General features: G+C 34.6%; 3 protein-coding genes across 3 annotated transcripts; 2 read left to right on the forward strand and 1 right to left on the reverse strand.

Moving 5' to 3' along the window:
- The first annotated feature begins 2,334 nt into the window (after positions 1–2,334).
- LOC108217896 (NAC domain-containing protein 41) lies at positions 2,335–3,532 on the forward strand. Its single transcript, XM_017390799.2, has 3 exons — positions 2,335–2,685; positions 2,809–3,071; positions 3,153–3,532. The coding sequence occupies exons 1-3, from the start codon at positions 2,502–2,504 to the stop codon at positions 3,423–3,425; spliced, it is 720 nt and encodes a 239-aa protein (XP_017246288.1). The 5' UTR covers positions 2,335–2,501; the 3' UTR covers positions 3,426–3,532.
- A 6,659-nt stretch (positions 3,533–10,191) lies between these two features.
- Positions 10,192–11,358, reverse strand: LOC108217333 (uncharacterized). Its single transcript, XM_017390168.1, has 2 exons — positions 10,797–11,358; positions 10,192–10,658 (listed from the first exon to the last, which is right to left on the reverse strand). Exons 1-2 carry the CDS (start codon positions 11,356–11,358, stop codon positions 10,192–10,194), a joined length of 1,029 nt encoding a protein of 342 aa, XP_017245657.1.
- Positions 11,359–12,924: 1,566 nt separating this feature from the next.
- On the forward strand, positions 12,925–24,068 carry LOC108219050 (uncharacterized protein At2g33490). The gene is made up of 11 exons (XM_017392297.2): positions 12,925–13,182; positions 15,002–15,074; positions 15,752–15,826; positions 17,041–17,102; positions 17,192–17,260; positions 18,924–18,952; positions 19,026–19,233; positions 19,337–19,567; positions 20,640–20,693; positions 21,190–22,105; positions 23,848–24,068. The coding sequence occupies exons 1-11, from the start codon at positions 13,069–13,071 to the stop codon at positions 23,856–23,858; spliced, it is 1,842 nt and encodes a 613-aa protein (XP_017247786.1). The 5' UTR covers positions 12,925–13,068; the 3' UTR covers positions 23,859–24,068.
- The last annotated feature ends 1,325 nt before the right edge of the window (positions 24,069–25,393 follow it).

The following is a 25,393-nucleotide window of genomic DNA, read 5'->3' on the forward strand; positions in this document are numbered from 1 at the left end:
AACGCGTGATTGTCTTCTTATTTTAGAAATATTTGTTACTCCGTTCTTTCCTTTAGAGAAGGCAAACCTCTGGTGCCTGCAAATCAAGAAGGGTGTTCGAGCCCGACTCTTTTAATCTTTTCATACTTAAAAGTTAAAATATGATTTTAAGTCTCCCTCGCATATTTGAACACATCATATCATTTTCAGCTATGTTAATATGTCACCATACGAAATCCCATATCACATAAATCTTTTATATAAATGAAACCCAGTAGTGCCCCAATGTTCATACATTTTGTCCATATTATTTGATTTCTCTGGTTCAAATATAGTGTAAACTATTAGCTTAACGGTTCAATTTAGTTATCTAGTCTGAAAATTTTAGAACAAAATATATTTTCTATACAATGTATCAGATCACTTGCGATATCAATTTTCAAAATATACCATCGATTTAGACCAACAACAACGTTAACATTTCAAAAGATATTTTTTTCATCTTGTCTGTAGTAACTCAATTGATCCAAACTGACTTGAATCACTCCGACTTCTTTGCACCATTTCATCCGACACATGATGTGCTATTCAAGTATCATCCAAACTTCCCAGCAAGCAAAGACCATGATCGATGGGAATAAATTGGATCCCCCCAACACCATCAAGCTTCCTCACATGCAGGTTTCCAACATGACCGCTTATTTTGCGATTTTTTGGCCTTTTTTGTTTCAAAAGTAGTACGCACCTCCAAGACCATGAACAGGAATTGGATCAATCCTAAGCTTCATCGCCTTGGAAGGATCGAAAGGGGTATCGGGATCACAGTTTTGAGGGATAGCCGTCCTGATAATTAGGCCATAACAATAATTTTGTAACCGATTACAGGCTTACAGTAAGATTCAGTCCAGTGCATCAATGCAATCATCATTTTTTCATCACACCTTTGAATATAAACAAGTAAATCAAAATTATGTTGGTGATCAGAAGCAAGTGGTTACCTACTAAAGAAAGCAGAAGAAATCAAATTCCTGGGAGGAGAACACAGTAGGGTTAAAAATGGGGTGGGGAAAATGGGGAACCCGCCCCAACCCGCTCCGAATGGGGTAGATCCGCCCCGCTAATATGGGGAATGGGGTAGTGACGGGGAATGATTTTCCGCCCCGCCAAAATATGGGGCAAGTATGGTATTTGTTGAATCCCCGCGGGTATTCCCCGCCCCGCCGCGCATATATTTAATATAAATAAATAATTATATTTAATATAATATATTTATTATATAAAATATAATATATTTATTATATTTAATATTATTATTTTATAATACACAAAACTATAATTTTACAATGTATAACATGTCTGTTTGATTACTATTATATTTAATTTTTTGCTTTTAATATACATGTCTCGTATATTTTTATTAAATTCTGAAGAAAAAATTACTAAATTTTAAAGTAATTATTTAAAGTGTAATATTATAGCAGCAGGGCGGGGCGGGGCGAAATTATATTAAATCCCCGATGGAGCGGGGATGGGGATTAAAAATAAATCCCCGCGGGGAATGGGGCGGGGACGGGGTATGAAAAATATATATGGGGCGGGGCTGGGAAATGAAGTCCCCGCCCCGAACCCGCCCCATTTTTAACCCTAGAACACAGTAAGGCATTATATTATAAGGAGCTTGATTCCCTGGTAGAAACCAGGGGATCTCATATCCTTCACTCTACAGAGAAAGGATTTATAAGTGAACTGAGGGTGATTATAACATTCATTTATACGTGAACTAATGATCATTTATAAGTGAACTTGTGATCTGTCACAATATCATCGATGATTGCTCCGATTTAGTCATTGAAATTGAGTCTTTGATTACAGATAAATATTTAATATAGCTGAAAAAGACGGAAATACACTCATTTTTGTTAATGGTGTTAGTCTAAACTCACAGAGGAACACATCATATGTAATTTGAATTTCTTTTAACAATTCAATTTAGTTAAACTAGTTTAAAACTTTCAACATGATTAATGAAAAATAAAATTATAAGTCGCTCATATTATGATATGCAGTTTGAAAAGTGTTATTGGAAAAGAATATTATTTTCAGAGTTTTAAATTAGAATATTCTAAACATTTCAATAATGTTGCTAAAATTATAGGCTGAAACTATGATCAGGTAATATTTATTGAAGTTGTAAAATAATTTTAGCTATATAATTAAAAAAAATTCTATAATTTTTGGTTCGATTGTTCTTCACCCCCCCTTTATCACGAACAAAGTGACCATAGCATATTCTTATGGTAGCAATTCTTTTGATAAATTAATACGTACTGACACATATTCCAGCAACACGAAGGACTTTGCCCTTTGGTAGAAGGAAACAAATAAATATGTTGATCCAACTCCCACCAGCACCACTTCACTTGTCTAGTTCTTTGGAAAGACAAGACAAACGTTTTCTTGGGAGGAATAAAAATTAAACCAACCCAAAACCCCCTCCCCATTCCGATATCAAAATTCAAACCATGATGAACCGGAATGAAGGAAATGATAGTGCCCCGAACCTCCCCATTGGATATAGATTTCGACCCACAGATGAAGAACTCATTCTTCATTACCTCAAACCCAAGCTTCTTTCTTTCCCTTTCCCTTCATCTGTCATCCCTCACCATCTCAATCTCTTCCACTCTCACCCATCTCTCTTCATTGGTAAGCACATACTTATTCGGTTCCGTTCTTTACTTTCGTGTTTGTTATTGTGTTTGATAAACGACAGTCTTTCATGTTTTTTACTTATGGCCTAATATATTTTGTTGGTTTTGTTTGGTTAAGGTGATTGCAAAGAGAAGAAGTATTTTTTCTGCAAAAGCAGCTGGAATCATTTCAAGAACTGCAGACTCTCTACAGCTGATGGCTCTGGTTACTGGAAACATATAAGCAAAGACAAGTACATTTGTTCATCAAGTGCTTTTATTATTGGGACTAAGAAATCCTACATTTTCCACCAAGGGAATTATCCCCATAGCATCAAAACTCAATGGGCCATGAAGGAATTCTCACTTCTGCCCTCTCAAACAGCCACACTTTTGAGCCAGGTACTGCTTTCTTCACTTCCCGTCAATAACTATTTTTTTCTTTATATCCTGTTTCTGATTTTCAGTTTCATTTTGTTGCAGAACATGGAGGACTGGGTCATCTTTTGCATTTACCAGAGGAGGAGAAGAGGCAAGAAGCATCAAGTGAAGAAAACAAGAAGAGATGAAGATGATGTGATTGGTGCCCAATGTGATGATCTGATGGATTTTGTGGTTCTTGACAGCACTGAGCCTGGCCCTCCTTTGCCTTCACCATCATGTTCAACTGACCATGGGTCTGCAAATCATGCATCAACAGATCAGGAGGAAACATGCAGCAGCAGTAACATCAAACCAGTTTCTCCTCATTGGTGAAACCAAGGCTCAGAATCAAAATCATTTTTAGTGAACTTAAGTATTTATGCTGTACTTGGCTTTGAGTAATGACTAATGAATGCATGATGGATACAAAATTAACCACATTCAAGCTCTTTGTGGATTGTTTTCAGTTTCACAGCTGGTTTTAGTTGGGTTTCTTTTCATCACATCACATTTTTTTTATAAAAAAAAATACTTTAAATTATGAACATTTATATGACCAAAATTCAAATTAACCTAAAATCTAGAAGACATGACCTAAAATGATGAAAGAATAATTTTTATGCTAATTAGGAATGAGTTGTTCTGCAAATGGTTAAGCATAATAATCTCTTCATATATTCATTACTCTATAGAATATAATTTTTTATCATGAAAGAGGTGAATATTTATGGTAAAGATGATGCAAAGTGAACAATAAAAGAGAAGCATCAGAACAAAAAAGTGGGAAATTGGAATTTATTATTTACACATCTCCAAACCATAAAGATAATTTAAAATAGTTAACTGATTCTCCCATGTCTGCTAAACAATGCACCTCTTGCTGAGCAGTTTGATTTGCTTAAGCTAAAAGATTATTATTGGTTTGTTTAATTTGTCTTGCCCTGCAACATTGCAGATTTGCAGTAGTAATGGCAAGTTCTGGCTCTCTGGAACACAAAACAAGGCACATTTTTATTTATAAAATCTCTAGGAACCTGCTGGAAATTCAACCACCCCTGTAATTGCTTCACTGGCTTTGAGAGATTCCTTATGTCAGCCAATAGCCATTAGGTGGAAGGCAGCCAGTTTTTTGAATTTTAATCAATTCATCTTGCATCATCCAATTGGAGTACCACACTACTGCAGATCTAATTCAGCCTGCCAATGAAAAATTCTGACTTAGATGAGCTGAGTTTTTTACTATAGTTTTTTTTTTCGCTAAACAGCAAAGTCGAATTTATTTGCGAGCTAATCCAGCAAATTTAAACGAGATGAGTGGAATATACTCACGGGCTCAATAAATTATATGATAAAAGAATATAAGTAAAAGTTTTCAGTTTCTATGAAACAGATATTGATATAATTTATTTGTAATATAATCGACCCTGACTTCGAGTTTAAGTATTGTCAAATTTTAGCTCAACATATTTTTCAATTGATTCCTCTAACTTATGTTCTAGGTATGGGAATCTGTGATTCACTTTCAAATCAAATATTTAGTAGATATCAACCCATACGTCTCACATCGCAAAGAATAAAAAAAAAATTGTTTCAAATATAAACTATCAAAGAACCCCATTATTATCAGGTATTTTGGGAGGAGTCCACAAACCAAATTTGTGTGGGCTTGGCTACGACAGAACGAACATTATCATACTAACATGAAGTTAACAGTTGTGTGGCATAATAAGTACTATCAGAGCCGATAGTTAAGAAGTTGATCCTGGGATTCCGAGCTGCAATTGTAAGATGTGGGTGTCCTTAAAACTACGTCTTAAAAACTAAGTTGGACGTCTTAAAAGATGTGGGTGCTTGGGTGACGTGTCCCGTGAGATGAGGAATACATAGCGGCATGCCCCGCAAGGTGAGGAACACATATGAGTAGTGGCGGTACAAAAGTCATAAGTGATGATTCTCAGATCAAGGTCGAAAAGTTAAAAAAGATTCATCTCAGATATAAGTAGTCATTAATATGAAACCTTTAAGGAAGAATCCGAAATAAATTTACGCGAGATTCGTCATGATCCAGAAAAGACAATATAATACTAATATGAATTAAAAGAATGGTGCGCGAACCACGCCAAATTCATTCTCCATCCTAAAAAATTGAGCTTGAGGTTTTAGGATGATTATAAGATTATTCATTCAACAATATTTGCTAGAAGCTTGTCCTGAGCGCTCATTTAACAATGTTTGCTAGAACAACTTGTCGTAAGCAACGGAACATCAAGATTCAAGACATGTATAAATAGTATATAACAGCAATAAATAATTGCGAAAAGTAGCGGTCAAAGCATCAAGTATACTCGTATTCACATGGCGAGAGATCTTGATAAAGAATTGAAAGACTTGGCAAAAATGGCAGCGCAAGTTTTGGCAAGACAGTAAACATGTGTACTCGAAAAGCAGAATGGCATGCATGCTGGCTTTCTATCTTGCTAGCACGGTTTCACAGCAGTAGTACTATAGTGCGTTAGTGTCAGTGTGCCTATATACTACAGGAATACACAGAGGTTAACGATGAAATCAGGATATAATTTACTGGTTACTCGTACATAAATAAAAATGTCTGCTAATTTTTTGGAGTTTAGCGGAAGTTCCATCTAAACTGCTTCCTTCAATGGCTCTCGAGTCCCGTGGTAGACCTGTAATTGTATAGCCGAGATACGTAACATCTCGCATGATCGTTATTTTGAGTATCTGTATTGTTTCATCAGATTTTTTAGCGAATTTAAATTTTATTCTATCATTTTCAAAGTATTTTAGTCTAAAATTATTTTTGTTTCGATTAATCCCAATTTCCATTTAATTTGAGTTACTTTTTGACAATGAAATATGATTGATTATGTTTTTTATTAGATGTGGCCCTATGACTGCTTAAATTCAAGACAACCTGCGGATACGCAACCTAGTTAAGTCCATATTAATATGACATGACAAGAATTTGTTTTTGAACTTTTATTAATGGAGTTTTATGATTGTTTATATTGAAAACAAATTTTCATTATAATTTCGAGACGAGATTTGGATTGATACCACTACAACAAGAGCTAGTAATTTTTTTACGACAAGAGCTAGTAAAGCTTACAAATCTCTAGCAATGACTTCTAAACAAATAAATATACTCCCTCCCTCACTCCGTCCACTGGATTGTTTTGAGACTCTTAAGAATCTGGTGGGAGGGAGATAATGACCATGTTTGTTTGCCAGAAGCAGAAGAGCTTCTGCTTCTGGTTTCTGCTTTCTGCTATTTTTCCAAACACTTCTGCTCCACTTCTCTAGTTTAAGCTAGGGGTGTGCACGGTCGGTTCGGCTCGGTTTCTACCTAAAACCGTTACCGAACCGTGTATTTCGGTTCGGTTCGGTTCGTAGGTAGAAACCGTAACCGAACCGTTTCGGACGGTTTTTTTCGGTTTGGTTAACCGTTGGTCGGTTTCGGTTTTTTCCGGTTTTTATATGATTAGAAACTAGTATACAAATTTAATATTATTATTAATTTTATAAAAATATTTATATACTTATAATATCAACTTCTCTTACTAAACTATATAATTAATATATTATAGCACATATATATAATATATTATTTATAATATGTTATATATAATACTATATAAGAAATGTTATATTTTTATTATATATTATATAAACGGTTCGGTTTTTCGGTTCGGTTTTAGGGGTAAAACCGTAACCGTTACCAAACCGTTATATCGGTTCGGTTCGGTTACGGTTTTTTTCGGTTTTTGTCGGTTACGGTTTTTTTCGGTTTGGTTTTTCGGTTTTTCGGCTCGTTTTCGGTTTTTCGGTTTTTTTTGTTCACCCCTAGTTTAAGCAAGAAGTCACTTCTTTTAAATTTGCCCAAACGGCCCTAATATCACCCGCAAACCTTTAGTTGAGAGGTTTACCATGAGAGATGCCCTGCACAATTAAGATCGGTGATGACACACTGTACCCTAGCCTAATATGCTTATACACGCAAATACATATGAATAGAAGGAAAAGATAAGTAGCAGTCGCAGTAATAGTCAAGATCTGGGACGAGCAGGGGACCAGATTGTGTTGCTTGTGCCAGTAGTTTTGAATCATTTTTCATCTAAACCTAGTTCATTATAGACACAACCCTTCAATTCATCTCGTCAGAGAAGCTAAGCCTAGACTTGACCAAAACCTAAGAGTCATCAAAGACCCGAGCATATCTAATGGCTTGGATTTAACAACGTAAGCTCGTTTAGTGGTATACATGTTTCTGACATTAAGCTAGCCTATGGGGCTATATGCTACAAACAAAAGGAGGTAAAAAGACAAATGGCTGGTCAAGAATCAGAGAAATGGCACATCAGTTTTGGTCATGATCATACTGAATCAGTGTACGGACATGGCATCTAGGCTTTATTCAGTGTTATGACTATCAATCGATGGCTGCCTTTCAACACTCCTCACTTACCAGCTAGCAGAAGAAAGGAAAGGGGTGGTGAGATGAATTATTATTCACGGCAATAAGTTGTGTTTCATAAAAGTCCATGCAACTGTACCTCTGACCATTTAATTAATTGCATTACTCAGATTTCCTGTAATTTTTGTTAACTAAAACAGGAACAAACTTTAAATGCAGATATATAAAAAAATAATGTTCTGGCAAATACAATAAATTAATGTTCTGGTCTCTGTTTTCGTATTGACTCCTTGCCTTGTTTATGTTTCAACCTGGTTGGGTAACTACAGTGTGTTTAATAAAATTCGAATCTGATCCGATGGTTTACGTTGCGATTAGCACCAAATGAAACTGGAAATAACACGTATGTGAATCATTTAACTCAGTGATATCAAACTCTAGTAATTGGACTTGAGGGGAATCATTTAACTCGGTGATATCAAACTCTGGTAATTGGACTTGAGGGGGCTGTGCAAAATCTCAAGACGTGTCTGAGATTTCTGCGTTAGTTTACGATCCCAAACTTGATTAATATTTCATTTCTAATATTTTAGTCGTGTTCATCATCCGAATTGCTCCGTTCACAAATATAAAATTGATTTTTAATTATAATTATCTGACCGAGGACAATAACCTCCACGTATCTTCGTTTATATTTACACACATCGTTAATTATCTAAAACGTTTCAAATACATTACAGGAATGAAAATCATATGAAAAGCAAAATAAAATAATACTCTATCTGTCATACGGTAATGATCTCTTTTGAAAGTAGTTTTTCCACATAATAGTTAATACTCGTCTAATTTTAATTTTGAAAACAAATATATTAAGATTATTCTAAAATGATCCTTCTTCAAAGTTGTATAACAATCCATAAGAGTTTTTTTTTTTTTTTTTACAGAAATACACTTGCTCGTATCGAGAAAACGCCGCTACTTGTATCCCTAATAAATGTATTTATGCAGGGATATAGACTCTTACTCCCTCTATTCCATTATATAAAGCATTTGATTTTTTCCAATTAAATTTAGTTGTTTTGACCATATAGCAACTAAAGAACCTAAAATTAGTTATAAAAAGTTAAACGCCCTACATAGTAGACTACAAGGAGTACCGTAAATGGATCACAAGTGAAAAGCAAACTCCGAGCTCTGCCGAAATTAACTCCAACATACATGAGTTCATTGCACAAAATCACCTGGGAAAATCAGACAGAAACAATGAAGCAAGTTAGACCCAAAGAAATAATAAATCGAGGACAAACAGCTACAAAATAATAACTTAAACCAATATTTCTCAACAAATCGTCTAGTAAGTGATAATTTAAAAAGTTTAGTATTCAAATACTCTTATACAAAACTAGGAGTCCAGGAAATGCACTTTGCTCGTATATATAAACTATTAAACGGTAGCAAATTTAGATAAGGCAAGACTAGAGTTATTATTCGAAGATATCAAGTCAATATTTTGCATATTAATTTTATTTTTATTTTGTTTTGTTTCTTGGTCAAATTTGTAGGGTATGCAATAAACGAATAACAACTGGAATGGAGTATCAGGTAAACTTGCAGTAGACCTGACTGGGTCAAGACAGGTGGAACAGTTTAGGTTGGGATTGGGCTTGGACTTGCTGGAGCAAGCCTGATAATGAATTCTAGGGCTGAGTAAGAAGTATGGTTGTGTCCGTATGATTTGGAAAAATTCTGCAATACCAAATAATTTATCTATATCATGTTCAGACTAACCAATTTTAAAGAGTGAGACATTGGGAATTGACTGTTAATTAAATTATATTTATATTATGAGGAACTTTTCCACAATTTTTTTTTTATGACTACAGAAACCATGTATCTGCTGCATATAATATAATTTATATAATAAATATTTTGTAATGTACTTTGGATAGAAATCCTCCTTTTATGTGCTACTCATTTAACTTAAACAATTTGACATTGTTGTTATAAGTCGCATACTTTTACACAAAACTGCTTTTAAATTGTTGTCAGAAACAACTAGATTTCACTATCAAATTTCATCAATAATAATTTTTTATATTATAATTCAAAATATATAAATATCAGATTTTTTTTTTTTTTATCAAAGATGATTTATGCAATCATACTTATCAGCACATTAAATTTTTTAATAGCAATCCAAATAGACCATAAGTAATGGAAACAAGAGTAGTGAACGAAAACAGAGTGAAGGCAAAGATGCGATAGGTAAGAGCAGCTCCAACGCTACAGAACTGTTAGCTAAAATCGTTGATCTGGCAACAGTTTGAGTCGAATATAGCTACCGAGTGGAAAATGGGCTTCTCCAAGGGAGCCCAACTGTTAGTTAAATTGTTAGATAACGCTCCTCCATCCTTCATATTTGCTGATCAGCTTCTCGTCATCTAAAACACACCGCTTCATCTCCCGCTATATCAGTTCCCGCTCTATCATCAACATTGCGCGCCATTCTCGCTGCAAAGGTGATTCTTCTTTTTTCAATTCGGATAACATCATTTCAATCAGGTTTAATTAGGTTTGATAATTTCCTAGATTATCTATGACTGTTGTTTATATACATAATTAGAGATTTGGTTCTTACAGAAATGGAAAGCTCATTTGTATCATTACTCAATAATGATTCGTATGAATTTGAAGATGTGTTTTCCCAGCCACCCCCACAATCTCAATCCCAAACCCAGCAAAGTGTTCTTCCTCGGCATGTAAATCCCTTTCATCCTCAATGATCATGTTACGTAATATTATACAAGCTGTCATAATGTATTTCATTGTGCCCACATCCCAAAATCGTGATGGTCCACGAATCATCGCAAACCGAGATTGTAACACTCCAAATGCTCTCTCAACATCTTTTCGAACAGATACTTGTGCAATTGCAAAATATTTTCTTTTGTTACCTTGAGGTTTTGGAATAGTTTTGACAAGAGTTGGCCAAGAAGGATATATGCCATCAGCAAGATAATATCCCATGTTATATTCATGCCCGTTGATAGTATACCTCACTTCAGGGCCGCGACCTTCTGCCAATTCTTCAAAAAGATGAGACCGATCTAACACATTAATATCATTCAACGACCCTGGTAATCCGAAAAAAGCATGCCAAATCCACAAGTCTTTTGAAGCTATAGCTTCTAATATAATAGTTGGTTCATGGACATGACCTGTGTACATACCTTGTCAGCCAGCTGGACAATTCTTCCACTTCCAATGCATACAATCAATACTACCCAACATTCCGGGAAAGCCTCGTTGTTCATTCTCTGCTAGTAATCTAGACACATCTTCAGCATTTGGGCGTCTCAGATATTCAGTTCCGAAGACTTCAACAATTGATTTAACAAACCTTCTTAGACTCTCTATTGCTGTACTCTCACCAATTCGAACATAATCATCAATTGCATCAGCTGCTGTTCCATATGCAAGTATCCTAAGTGCAGCTGTCACTTTTTGAAGTGAAGACATGCCACGAATTCCCACAGCATCAGTTCGTTGAGTAAAATAATTGTCATGAGCCGTAACTGCTTCTTCAATTCGCATAAACAATGATCTACGCATCCGAAATCTTCGACGAAATTGTGTATCTTTATATGTAGGTGTATCAGAAAAATAATCACGATACAGTCTAGCATGACCTTTTTCTCTGTTGCGATCAATCACACGATGATTCATTGTGGAACCACCATGATACGAGATAGAATTTGCTCTTTCAAGCTGAGTATGAATGTAAGCCGCACCCATTCTCATCCTTGTTTGATGCTCTTCTTCTTCTGCATCCATTATATCAAGAATGAATTGTGTAGTATTGTCCATTACAAAAGAGTATTTTGGATATGTGAATAGATTTGAGTTTATATGTTCTGAAAAGCGTGTGTAATTCTCAATTAGGGTAAAATTTACACCTTATACACTTCTTGATACCTAAAATACAGATTTATAAATTAGTGTTTTAATTTTAAAAATTATCTTATTTTTACAACAATTAAATAAAATTTGGGAATGAAATTAATTTTAAAAAACTATATCATTTGCATTATAAATAAAATTATTTAAATATTTAAATAACATATATTCTTGTTAAAAACTTCATTTGATTAAATTCAGAAAATAATTTATTTATGAGTTTTCTTTACAATACATAACTACAATATGAAAATAGTAAAATAGTAGATTCCTAAATAATATTATTTTAATTAATCAGAATAATATATATATATATTTATATAAAATATTTATTTGAATGAATTTATTAAAAAATTATTTATAAAATTTATTCACAATAAATGACTATTATTTGAAAAATATAATTGTTAGAATTTGAAAATAACAGAATAACAGAATTTTAAATATAGCTAATACCGTTGGCGGACAAACCTTACAGGTTCAGCAAATTTTTAACTAATCATCTAAAATCACACTTTTAGCTAACAGATTTACATATCTCTGTTGGAGATGCTCTAAGAGAGTAAATTTGATAAAAAGGACCTTTGTATCATGCTGTAAAGTCAAAAACAACATTTCATGAGATGATTTCCCATCAGCAGAACAAAATTCTACTGTGAATTTTAAAACTCACCAAAGTTGAACAAAACCCTAAATTTCTCTCACCTTGAAGTAGCCGCAGTCTTTTTATCTGAGGGGCTTCCATCGGATTTCACCGGTGGAAAGCCCCAATATTGTCTTCTTTTCTTACTATTAGTTAATCTCTTGTTTTCTTCAATAAGTTCCCAATTTATTTGGGTTTTGTTTGGTCTCTCCTTCTGTGAGAGTTTGATTTTTGTTTGGGTTTTGTGTGTTCATCATGTCCGGGATTACAGATCTGCGGGATTTTCATGATGCTGATTCAATGATAAAGGTTTGTATGGTGATGCATTTATGGTCGATTGCTCAAAACAACATTGAGAGTATTACAGCATGTATATATCTCTTCAAAAAATCGCTTGGTTGCCTACCGAAGAAGGAAGGATTCAACGGCGATATGATTCTGCGTTTGTTCAATTTCGATTATATCTGTAGATGTCGTATGGCTTTTCATTATTGAATTATTTTCCTTTTTCAAAAAAAAAAAAAAACTCACCAAAGTTGAATACACCCCAATGTTTGAAGTTTGAACCTTTGTAATCTCGGTTAGATGCTTAGATCCCTCATAAACATTGATCAATTCCAGTTTTTCAAAAACATTTAGGTTTCAATGTATGTGATCCATTGTGATAATTTTCAAATTCCGTTGCAAAGTTGCAACTCTTTACAAGTAAGCCTTCAGATTTGACTGTTGACGAAACTACTGGACTGTGCAGCAGTAAATAATATTTTACCCCAACTTTCAACTCCCTTTTCATTCACTCTCGCACCTCATTTCCCTCCTCCTTTGTTCATCTTTTACCAAAACACAAACGCCACCGAAAATTCTCCTCTCTCTACATACACACTACATCTCTCTACATATCTCTCTACCAAACACACACACAACCAAACACCTAACTGTGAGAAATGAAGTCTTCTTTGGAGAAGCTGCGAAAGCTAGCACTTCACAAAAGCGATGCGAAAGAGAGACGAGATCATCAATCTGTGGCTCAATTAGATGAGCTAGCTCAGGCTACTCAGGTATCTCTCGCTTTCTCGATTCTTCTATTGTTGAATTTCTACTTGTTTATTAGTTTGTGTAACTGTGTGTTTCGATTTCTATACGGCTAGGGTTTTGGTTTGGTTTAGTAATTTACTTGAGCGAGAAGAAGAGGAGGATTAGGCTATAGTGTCGTATCGAGCTTCGATTTAGGTTTATGTTAAGTTCTGGAGCTTTTGTTGACTCGGCAGCAATGCCAATAGGTTATTTTCAGTATAATCTATATGAATTGATTATGATTTAGGATTAGTGAAAAAAAGAGAGTATAGGATTATGATGAACTGTGAACTATTCCTTTCTTTGTGTTGAACAGTTTTATTTCTGGAAAGTAGTGCGGGAATTTGAGGTGTTAGAAAATGAGCTATAATCTAATTCAAAAACATCTCTGTGGCATTTATTATGTGGCATTCATTTAATTTTTATACCGAGGTTATAATTAGCTGAAGATACTATATGCTACGGTCTGGTTATGATATATACTGTAGAGGACATGTGTACTAAGATACTGTGAACTTAGTAGAACACTACTGTCAGCTAACTGGATTCGAATGTAAATTGCAAATTTGAATGTCGCTGCATAACTCATATTAAAGTAATTAACTCCTTGAACGTTGATGTGAAACTAGGAGATTTACTAGGCACAGGACACAAGGATATGCACCTTACTGTACAAGTGATTTTACTTATCAGTAACTATATTGTTATGGAGATTAACACAAACTTTCGCTAGCAGTGTAGCACGTGCCACTGAGTTGTCCAATTTAATATTTTAGTAACTAGTAAAACCATGATTTTAAACACTTCAGTTCTGAGATGTTTGTACATGGCTACGCGCCTGGATCGTGGGATGTATAATGTTATATTAAAAAAAATTCTAAAAGTTTGTATATGTCTATACACCAAATTTATACTCTAAAACTATATAAAATATTTGTGGTATAGATCACTGATCTTATAAGTTGTATCTATAATTAACTTTTGTGATCCTTAGTAATGCCTTATAATATGTAAATCTTGTCATGAAGTAATACAACACTGATGAGGAAATGCCAAACCTAGAAAAGTTTTCAAGGAATAATTTAAGATCTCCGATAATCTAAAATCCGTCATAATGCCTGTTGATATCTGAAAACCTATAAAACCATTCATTGTGGATTACCTATCTATCTGATAGCTTGTTGGTACTGGTTCAGGAACTAAAGTTCAGCATTAGGCGGAGCCTTCATTCTACTACGCTACGAAAAGGTTACGAAGTCACTTAGCTCAAAGTTAGGAGAGTCAAGGGGAAACCCTGTGAAATATAAAAGATCATTCATACATAGCATAGTCCAAGCAAACCCACTTGAAATCTTTACTGAACTATGACCGGCCATCATATTAGCAAATAAATGTATTTATGAGCTTAATGCACGATGAAGATCGTCATATGTGTGCTAGACTTGGGTTGGCGGTGCTATACTTATGTCTGAGCTTGAATTTATGAATTCTCAGTATTTGATATTTAAATATTATGCACTGATTCATTATTAAACAGCTTAACTATGTGCAATATAGAGTAATTGACTTGCCTGTGGGTTTCTTTTATATACAGTTCTTTGTTTTAATCATAAGATTGACATCAACTTAGGGCACTGATTTTGATTTAGATATTTATTATATCCTTTATCTTGATTTATCTGTAATAGTTTTGCGGGTTTTGGGGTTTTAGTTCATTAGGATAGATTTCTTTTTCTCTCATAATTGGAACTCTGTGTTTGGCCAATGCTGCTAATAATAATATAATCACTTATCATCTTGCAGGATATGCAAGAGATGAGGAGTTGCTATGACAACTTGCTATCTGCAGCTGCTGCCACAGCTAATAGCGCATATGGTATGCTAATATTCTGGCACAACTCACTTTTCAATGGAAGTTACCAATTCCCTAATAAAAATTTAAACGTAGCTCAGTGTTTGAGTCCAAGTGCTCCAGTCCAATATCTGATGTCATTATCTAGTATACATATGTTTTATGATATGAAAAATGTTTAGAGATGCTACATATAGATAATTGCTTCGCAGTTTATGAAGTTTTGATATGATAGTCAAACCAAGTATGCATCTGCTCTCATACTTTAGACAATTTTTTGCAAAGTTGATACTGTGGAATATAATCATCTTAAGCCTAGTTTGGATTGTTTTCTTTTGTCAAATTTTAAAAGTGACCAATCAACTTATCTCGCATTTGAAGAAAGTGATCGATCAACTTGCAAGTGAATAGTGTTCTTTGAAAGACGGTGAACTACATAAATTTGAACTCTCACAGACACATGCCTCTGCTGAGGCTCGAAACCTCTACATCTTGCTACCAAGAGGAGAGGGTTGTTGAGTTTTCCAACTTCAGTTCATACACCTTATGAATATACATGTCATATATTTTACTTTTTTCAATAATATTTATCAGTTTCAGTTTCTTTTCATTGTGATATTGCACGGGAATTATTATTATTAAATGCCAATTTTAAATAACGTATAATAGCCTGAAGTTTTACTGCCAAATTTGTACTTCAGAATTTTCAGAGTCATTGCTGGAAATGGGAAACTGTTTATTGGAGAGAACTGCATCAAGTGTTTATGGAGAAAGTGGTAAGAAACTTTTGTTTTCCTAGAAGTTTTAAATTTGACTTTTCAAGGAAAAGACATTGAAATGATATGGATGCGATTAGGATAAAGAATTGAATGTTTACTCCTAAGAAATCAAACATGTCTGTGTGTTGGGGGAGAGGGGGGAGGATATTTTAGCTGTTAACTGATATCTGCTTCAGCTCAGCCCTTTTTTCTGAGAGTTGAAAGGGAAGTTAGAATGCCCTATAAATCATACTTAACAAACATGAGTCCTATCATCCTGTTTCTGCCAGTAGCTGTATTAGTTTGTTCTGCTGGAACTATTTCCAGTGAGCCTTAGGAGGATCATCCGGAATACTGTCTCCTAAATGTCACATCCCATACCCATCTAGGCTAATCAGGGAAATGACTACCTTCTCTCTTTTTTTATATTTTATCCAATCTGCCAAGGCATGCCAAGCAAAATCTGAATCTAATAAATTATGTGTTCCTGGAGGTCTTAAGGATCCCCATATTCTATGCAAGACATTGTTTTAATCAAGTCCTTCGCATCCCATACCCATCAAGGCTAATCAGGTACTCCCTCTGTCCCCCTAGGTAGTTTACCTTGGGGGACGAGAGTTTGGCACGCATTCCAATGCTCCTAGAAAACATAGTTCCGTAACTTATTTTGTAATCTTTTTTCTTTTGAATAAAAATTTGATGTTTGAATTTTTATACACAAAAAGAAAATCTCAAAAATAAGTTACGGAACTATGTTCTATAAGAGCCTTAAAATGCGTGTGGAGCAGTGAAAAAAAACTGTAAAGAAATGAGAGGGACGGAGGGAGTAAATGACTACCCTCTCTCTTTTTTGTATATTTAACCGGTCTGCCAAGGCATGCCAAGCAAAATCTGAATCTAAGAAATTATGTGTTCCTGGAGGTGTCAAGGATGCCCATATTCTATGCAAGACATTTTTTTAATAAGTCCTTTTCAACTCCTAATTATAAAAATACACTTCCTGAGAAAAGACTAACCCTGTTTATGATCCGCCTTTGTGCTAGTTATGTAATTTACAAAGTAGGCAGATAAGTGAGTTAGGGTGTTTACGAGGGGTTTTCTTAGCTAATAATAGTACCACTTTTCGCCCAAGTAGTAATTTATACCAAAGGTAACGCCCTGTTATGAAATTCTCACATACATAATATTGGATAATAGGGGCTAACCATTGTCTGATTTTATAATTTATGTAGGAGGAGTGCTACAGATGCTTGGAAAAGCCCAGATAGAACTCCAGAAAATTATTGACACTTATGTGAGTGCTTGTTCTGATGTTGTATCTACATCATCCATTTGAAGTATAAACGTTGCACTTGGTAATTGCTATCTGTTTTTGAATGTCAGCGCTCTCATATAGTCCTCACAATCACAAACCCGTCAGAGTCTCTACTTAGCGAACTTCGGAAAGTCGAGGTTTGTTTCTGATGCATTATATTTTCTTTTCCACAATACAAGCTTGATATACTAGTTAGGATTAGAACAAGCATTATTAAAGAAAAAATTAAATTTCTATATTTACACTTACTGAAGAGAGGAATACATGTAAAGTATTTGGTCAATAGGTTCGGTTTGATAGTATATCTAGGCTGCCTTCCCTTAATTACTTTTTGTTTTCTTTTAAAAATAATTTCTTTCAAGAATTACGTAAAGCACAAAGAGAAATACCCTCTTTTAAGTGAAACTATCATATATGGTGTAAAATTGTTAACCGTATTAATTAGCGACTCTGATTCCTTATAAATAAAGTAACATTACAAATAAAAGGGAAAGCACTGTCTGAACTCATCTTTTGAATTGAGTGTAATTTTGGTATTAAATGTGTATGTGCCGAACAATATGCAATATGTCTTATAGCATGCAATGAATATGCAGTTTGCAGAAGGTATGCCTTGCTGTGGGAATTTTGCTATTTTTGCTACATTCTCGATTCCTTTTAGTTGGGTTCTTTGTGCTGGTCTTTATATTCTTTCCTATTGATTATATGGTGTATGGTGTATCCCACCCTTTTTTTAAAGAAATGAATTGCTGCACTCTTGTAAAGGATTTAAGATCCTACTCAGTTTACTTTATTAGACGATCAGCGAATGTAGCCGCTCATACTATAGTTAGGATAGCTAATTTAAGTTCTGATCATGAGGAATGGTTCTCTATACTATCCTTTCTTATTGATGTTGATGCTTCTGATAATCAATAATACGTTTTTTGTTTCGATTTCAAAAATAAATAAATAAATAAATCTCGAAGTTAAGAGTTCTTGTATTCTGTACGGTCGTTATTTGTCAAGTAATGCAGTTATTTTTTTCCATTTCTTTGCTTTCTCTGCTCATATATTTTCATTTCCACTCTGATATTATTGAGAAAGAGTAGAAATATCATCCAGTAGCTGTCAACATTATACCTTTATTTTTAGGGCAGTACAGCAAAGTTGTATTCTCGGGCAATTAATGTAACCGTTTGCTAGAAATTGGATTCATAACATACTTGTCAAGTCGTAAAAGGTGAAACAGGGAACTTGCTAACCATCTGGATGCCTAGGTGCTGAGGTGCTTGCCTAGCATCCTTCGTTAGGCTTTTAGCTATGTATAGCAGTATGGGAATATATGTTATATACGTATGTAGACATTTGGTTTGTCACTATTGATATAAGAATAATTTGTTTAAATAAATCAAGTAATTATAGCCTAATTCACCTAGTTAATTCCAGGTGGCTTTTAAATAGGTAAATAATAGCCTATCTACGAATTTAATTTGAAAGGTGATCAGCTCGGTGACCTCATATTTCATTTGAATTAATTCTATTGACAGAAAAGTATCACACGATTGAGAATTTCATTCAATAAGTAATGTCTAACCCTAAATGCTTGAAGACAATTATGTGCCCCCCCCCCTTTCTCACACACCCACACGCCTTCCCTCCCTCTGACAAGCGCACACACATGCATACACACATTGAGAATTTACGCATACGATATGCATGCTAAAAGCTGGACCTTCCCTATTCTCTTTCTCATCAACCAAGTCCATCTTTCCTAGTAGGTGAAATATTTATTGAATTCTCTTTGTTTTATTGTGGCAGGAGATGAAATTACAGTGTGATGAGAAAAGGTATATGTTTCTTTTTTGGTTTTAAATATAAACCCTGAGGTACATATATGTGACTTGTGTACATGATCTTCAGAGAGGTATATGAACACATGCTTGCACAATATAGAGAGAAAGGGAAATTTAGAACTGGAAAAGGTGAAAGCATTACTTCTCAGCAAGTAAAGGAAGCTCGAATTGAATATGATGAAGTAGCGAGACGCTGTATTTTTCGGGTGAAATCTCTAAAGCAAGGTCAATGCCGCAGTCTTCTAACACAGGCAGCTCGTCATCATACAGCACAGGTTTCCTTGCATCTAGCATTTGCTGTATGCCATGTTCTCTGCCCATTTTAGAGTTTAAATAGTTAATTTGATTCCCTTTTACCTTTTTACGTTACGAATACAGTTAAATTACTTTCGGAAGGGACTTAAATCTCTCGAGGAAGTTGATTCACAAACGAGAGTAGTCTGTGAAAAGCAACGAATTGACTACCAAGTTGATGGACTGAATGAAGGGGAAGATGATGAGGGTGAGAGTAGAAGCAGTTACGAGAATAACGAGCATGGAGAATTAAGTTTCGACTACAGAAATAATCAGGGAGGTGTTAATGATCCTACATCAAGGATCTCGGTTGAGGTAATAGTTTTGCTAATTTGATGCTTTATTAGATATATTTCTCACAGGTTGCTTTCAGACTCTTTGCTCCATTGTCTAGCCTCGGGATAGTATGCAGTAGATTTCAACTATTGTTTGCAAAAGTTGATCATGTCTATTCCAAAGGTTGAAGGCAGATTAGTTGGTGGGTGGCTAAGAATAAGGTTAACTAGGAATTTAGTATTTATCAGTTATGCTTCTCGAGTTTTTTAGTCTGTACATATATTTGAAAGACTAGCTTGTTTCAGACCAATGCAGGGTTGTGGATTTGGTGAACTGGAGATAACATAAGAAACCCTCCATAACTAAAATTAGAACAATTTATAAGAAGTTTCTGAAAGGATTGCTGTTCATGAGAATACAATTTGAATTTATTCAAACTTGTCGTCTACTTTCAGGAAATGTTTGGAAATACAAACTGCTGATTTGGTTTAAATTATCTTAGGATAGATTATAGGTCAAGAATTGTTTAATTTATAATTTAGAAGTCATTGCAATTTTTGTTAAAACTCACTTGGCAAATGTAACTCTAGTAGATCTGGACAAATGCAGAAACTTCCAGTAGATCTGAAGAAATGCCAGTACTATGTAGCTGAAATTAAAATCTGGACAGTTGATACAGAAAATTAGACAGTCAGATGCTGAAAAACTATGCTACTGCTTATTGCTTAGTAAGCCTAGTAAAGTTGACACTCCATCTAATTACTCGAGTATCCTGCTAGCATGAGCTCTGTTAAATGACCAGTTCACCTAAAACCTCAAGGTAAAGGCTTTTTACCAGGATCAATATATTCTAACATTTATGAATACATACACGTACATATCTACACCATCTTTTTCTTTTCTTAGTGTCAAGAAGAAATTTTTACGCTTGGTTCCATACTTTATCCGCCAGTTTAAACAACTCTGGATTTAGGTTAATAGTCACTGTATATGCTACACTTGGAGCACTAATTTTCTTGTACTCGAGCAGATTTCTTTCCGGACCAATGCATATTATATTCACTAAATATACTTAAGTTCTAACTTATGTCTGATGTTCTACTTTCTTCAGTTGGACGAGGCTGACTCATCATATCCTCATTTTTCTAATCCGGAAGAAAGTGAGGTATTGAGACTTTATTCTCTCTTAAATAACTGACGACGTTGTCTATTTTGCATTGTTAGATTAGAGGATAAGTTCTCTGTGTCCTCACTTTATCTATTAAGAGTTTAAAATTAGTGAGTAATAATAGGCTTCATAGCATTAAAAGTTTCGAGGAAGATTGTGTATGATATGTATATAAGCTTCTGCAACCTTACTACATGTAATGCCCGCTTGTGCACGTACCTACCCTGAGAAGTCTAGAAGTATTCAAAACTGATTGGTTGATGATGTTTATTTCTACAAAGAGATCCTTACCCTAGAACACATTTACATACATATAATTACCTATTCATAGCTTTTCCGGAGCAACTTTGAGAATGGTTATGGTGTTGAACCTATTGAAGTTTTGCTTGTCTTGCCATTTGTCATTTTTAAGATCAATAAATCCAGACAAAATAAGATGTGTCACTTGCTATTTTGGCTTGGATTATCTTTTTCACATTCTGTATATTTGCAGAGAACTCATAGAAAAACCCCCGAGGCCCATGCTTTTGGACAACACTCTCGACCAAGCAGCTATTCTGCTCCAATATATCCAGAGAAGTCAGCTGATAAAGGAAGAGAAGTGCAAACATCTGATAAGAAGTTTCACACATATGTGTTGCCTACTCCAGCTCCGGCAAAGACTTCATCTTCAAGCACCACTAGCTCTGGTCCGCCGTCAAGTTCTGCAAGCCTAAGCACAAATACCACAAACATGCGCCATTCATCTCCACTTCGCCCTGAGAAGCATGAAAACAATAGCAACTCCTCCATCCCTCTGCCCCCTCCCGCTACTAGACGTTCACAGTTTGAAAAACATAACTCATTTGATCTTAACCGAAACAAAAGACAAGCCTATTCTGGTCCAATACCAAGTAAACCTATTTTATCTACTAGTGGTCCCTTGACTAGTAAAGAAGTTCCCAGTGCTTTGCTTACTCGAGTTCCAGTTTCTCATCTGTCTACGTCTCCAAACGCGTCTCGAAGTGCATCACCACCCCCTGTATCTTCACCCAGAATAAGTGAGCTTCATGAGCTCCCGAGGCCCCCTGGCAGTATTGCATCCAAGACATCAACTTCTTCTGGGACTGGGCATTCTGCCCCTTTAATAATGAGAAATGAGAATTCTTTTACAAATAGAAACCCTAAGCTAGCATCAAACGTTGCAACGCCGCTTCCAGCTCCTCCATTAACTGTTCCTCGTAGTTACTCCATACCCTCTAGCATTCTAAAAGCGAAGGCATCACATATGACCAAGCTATTAGAGCCTTCTCGTATTCCAGATCAGGTTGAAGACTTCACTTCTCCTCCGCTGACACCAATATCACTTTCAGACATAAAGCCAATATCAACAGTTTCTGAAGCAGTCTCCAATTATGGGCAGGCCAGAGGTAAATAAATGCCATTTTGTAGCGTACAATGCAAATTATTTTTCCCTCTTCACCATGCTCCTGAGTTTTAAATAGAAAGGAAAGCAGATGAAGGCGGAAGCAAATAACATAATTTGCAATCATGTTTGTGCTCCCTGGTTTTTTTAAGGAAAGGTGAGTAAAGAGGGGTAAAATTTTTATTTACTTTCCACCCAAAATTTTCACTCCAGAATGGAATGAAGAGGAAAGCAAGTGCGGGGGAAATTAAAAAAATTTGATATTACAAATCAACCTTACTGCTTAAATTGTGACTTTCGGAGTAAAAGGATATGATTGTAATTTGACAACTAAGTATATGTTTTCCTTCCAACTCGGGAGCACAGTATGAAAGCATTAGCACTCTCTAATTTACAAACTCAGGAGCAAATGATTGAAACTTGTTGCACTCCACTTCTTTACTTTCCGCCTTAAAAAACTCGGGAGTGGAGCAACAAAACCCTATAGTTTTTGCATCTGCAGCTGTTTACTTTATTAATTAAGAAGATATGTAGCTACTTATTAGATATATAGAGTAATAAGATCTTAATAGTTGTCGGTTGGGGAATAATTAGTTAATATAATCAACTAATCTATTAGTAAAGAATTTAAGATGATTTAGAAGTCTTATTTTAAAATTAAGCCAAGATATTTTTCGAGGGGTCAAAGAAACATGTGACAGGAATGGGGTAGCGGAAACTTGCCATAATGTGCTTCCTATCTGTTTCTCCAATTCTTAATTATGCTATAAAAATGCATAGGAACGTCCCTGAATATATGCAGGGGCCGTTTGGCCAAGCTTAAAAAAAGTGACTTCTTGCTTAAAGTGAAGAAGTGGAGTAGAAGTGAGAAGTAAATAAGTTAATAAAGTGTTTGGAAAAGAAGCAGAAGCTGTGAGAGAGAAGCTAGCATTCTCAGCTTCTTAAAAGTGCTTCTACTTTTTTACACAAACGGGTCAAAAAAAGCAGAAGCCAGAAGCAGAAGATACTTCCTGCTCCCAAACAGGCCCGCAGTCTCCATAGTTTCAAAATTTGTGTTGCTGAGTTCACATTATGGTACTGGACAGTGGACACACATGCTCGGGGATGGAGTATTTTATAGGTGACCACTGACCTTTGACCACATAAATCCTTCCTAGTACCCTTGCATCTGTGTCATCTCATTCTTGATATAGTTACATTGTGTTCACTTGGATGGAATGAAATGTGGAGATAATGGAATGAAAATTAGAAAGAAATTTATGAATAAAGAAGAATTTCAGAGAGAATAGTGAATGTAAGGGAGTCTATTTTTCTATGATGAAAACTGCAGGAAAGATGGCGAGGAAATGGAATCGAGCATTCCTTACGAAACATGTGGGTTGGATTTATAGTTCAAATTATTTGGAACAGAATAATGGAAGTAAAAAAAAATTATAAACATTTTACCCAATCTCTCTCAAATAAGAAAACAAATTTCATTCTATTCCATCCAAGTGTAAAACAACCTTAGAGTTTGAGTAGTTAAGCTATAAAGTACATGGAGCTGCACTTGGAAAATGTTATATGTAAACCCTAAATTGTTAGGTTGCACTTCCTGTATGCAGTTAAGTGTCTCACAAAATAACAAGTTATATACTTGACAAAATACCAAAAAAAGAAGCAAATTGTTAAAGAGTTGCACATTTTATATTAACTTTAATGTTATCTATCTGCTCACAAAACCTCGTGTACTTTTGGTGGAAGCAGGTGGCAGCTGATTCACATGCCTCCTTCCGCGCATGTTCTATTGTGTTCTCCAGCCTTCAGCTTCTGTGCTGGATATAGATCTGTATATATATCATGTGATGTTTATGTATGGTCATATTTCCATCTGAATTGGCTTCCTTGTTTTTATTTGCAACTTGCTGTTCGCACTCCAAATTTTGTTGTAGAATCAATGACTATGATAAAACGTATGTTTGTAGAGATATGTTGCAAGCAATTAGAGAGAAGTATTTCTTTGGTGGAACACCGGAATATGTTTGCCAGGTGGTTGAGGTGAAATAGGATAGGGGTATGGTTTGATGATCAATGGCAGATAAATTGGGGTGTGGTTATTTAATCAATGACAGATAATTTGTTGGAATCAGGTTTGATCATTATACATGGGCTAAAAGAAAATCTGTCATAACCGATGGTGGTTTAAAAATTGATAACAATTCAATTAATTTTTTCTTGTTATTTTTAATATTCTAGTTGAGAATTTTAAAATTTTAAATCATGTCATCAAGATGGACCGGGGTTTGGACTGTATTGAGTCTGTGGAGGACCTGGAATCTTAATGATACTCTGGTGGCTCCAAGTATATATTGGGTAGAGCCAGAGAGTGAAGAGTGAGTCTTAAGGTTGGTAATTATGTCGAACGAGGTGAAATCGATAGGTTGGTAATGCATCTCAAGCCACGTAAAACAATCGTAAATAAATGAAAGGAATGAAAAGAGTTGTAAATTAGTAAACCAAGCATCAACAAAAAATAAAAATGACAAAAATATCATAACTTTTATATATTTTGCAAAAAAATACTATTTTTGAGATTAATGGTCAAAAATACGATCCTACAAAAGAAGTTATCTATCTTTGATAACTATATAATTCTTGATGAGAGATAATTGATGGTGATGACTTTAATGATAGGTGATGGTGAACTAATGATAATATATACTGTATGTGATTAAGGTGTGAAATTGTATATGATAAAAGTTTTATGATAACCAAACAAATGAAATTTTAAGAAGGTTTAAGAATTTATATCACTGATACTCATTTAGAATGTGTATCAGTCTTTTTAAAAATCGAAAAAATTAATTTTGCATGCGATGTTCATTTGAAGGATGCATATATTGGAATAATTACTTTTAAGAATATATATCAAATTAATATTTTTAATCATTTACACAAAATAATGTTTTCATAATAATATTTATAAAATTATATTAAAAGTGGTGCTTTTGAATTTCACTCTAAAAAGATACACATGCAAATGGAAATATGAGGTGTGTTTGATAAGAAAGAGGATGAACATCATCATCAACTCAACTCTCAACCCAACGACAGACATTATTCACAATTACTTATGATATCAATATTGAAAATAAAAAAATAGGTACAAAAATTATGTATCAAATTTTAATTTATGAAATTAATACATAAATAGGATTGAAGCAATGAGAAATTGATAATGAGTTTTGTTACCATTAGCACAAAATTAATCATTAATATCTAAAATATTATGATTCAGAAAGATGGTCCCGAA

The sequence above is a fragment of the Daucus carota genome, chromosome 4, assembly GCF_001625215.2.
Source record: "Daucus carota subsp. sativus chromosome 4, DH1 v3.0, whole genome shotgun sequence".
Classification (NCBI taxonomy): domain Eukaryota; kingdom Viridiplantae; phylum Streptophyta; class Magnoliopsida; order Apiales; family Apiaceae; genus Daucus; species Daucus carota.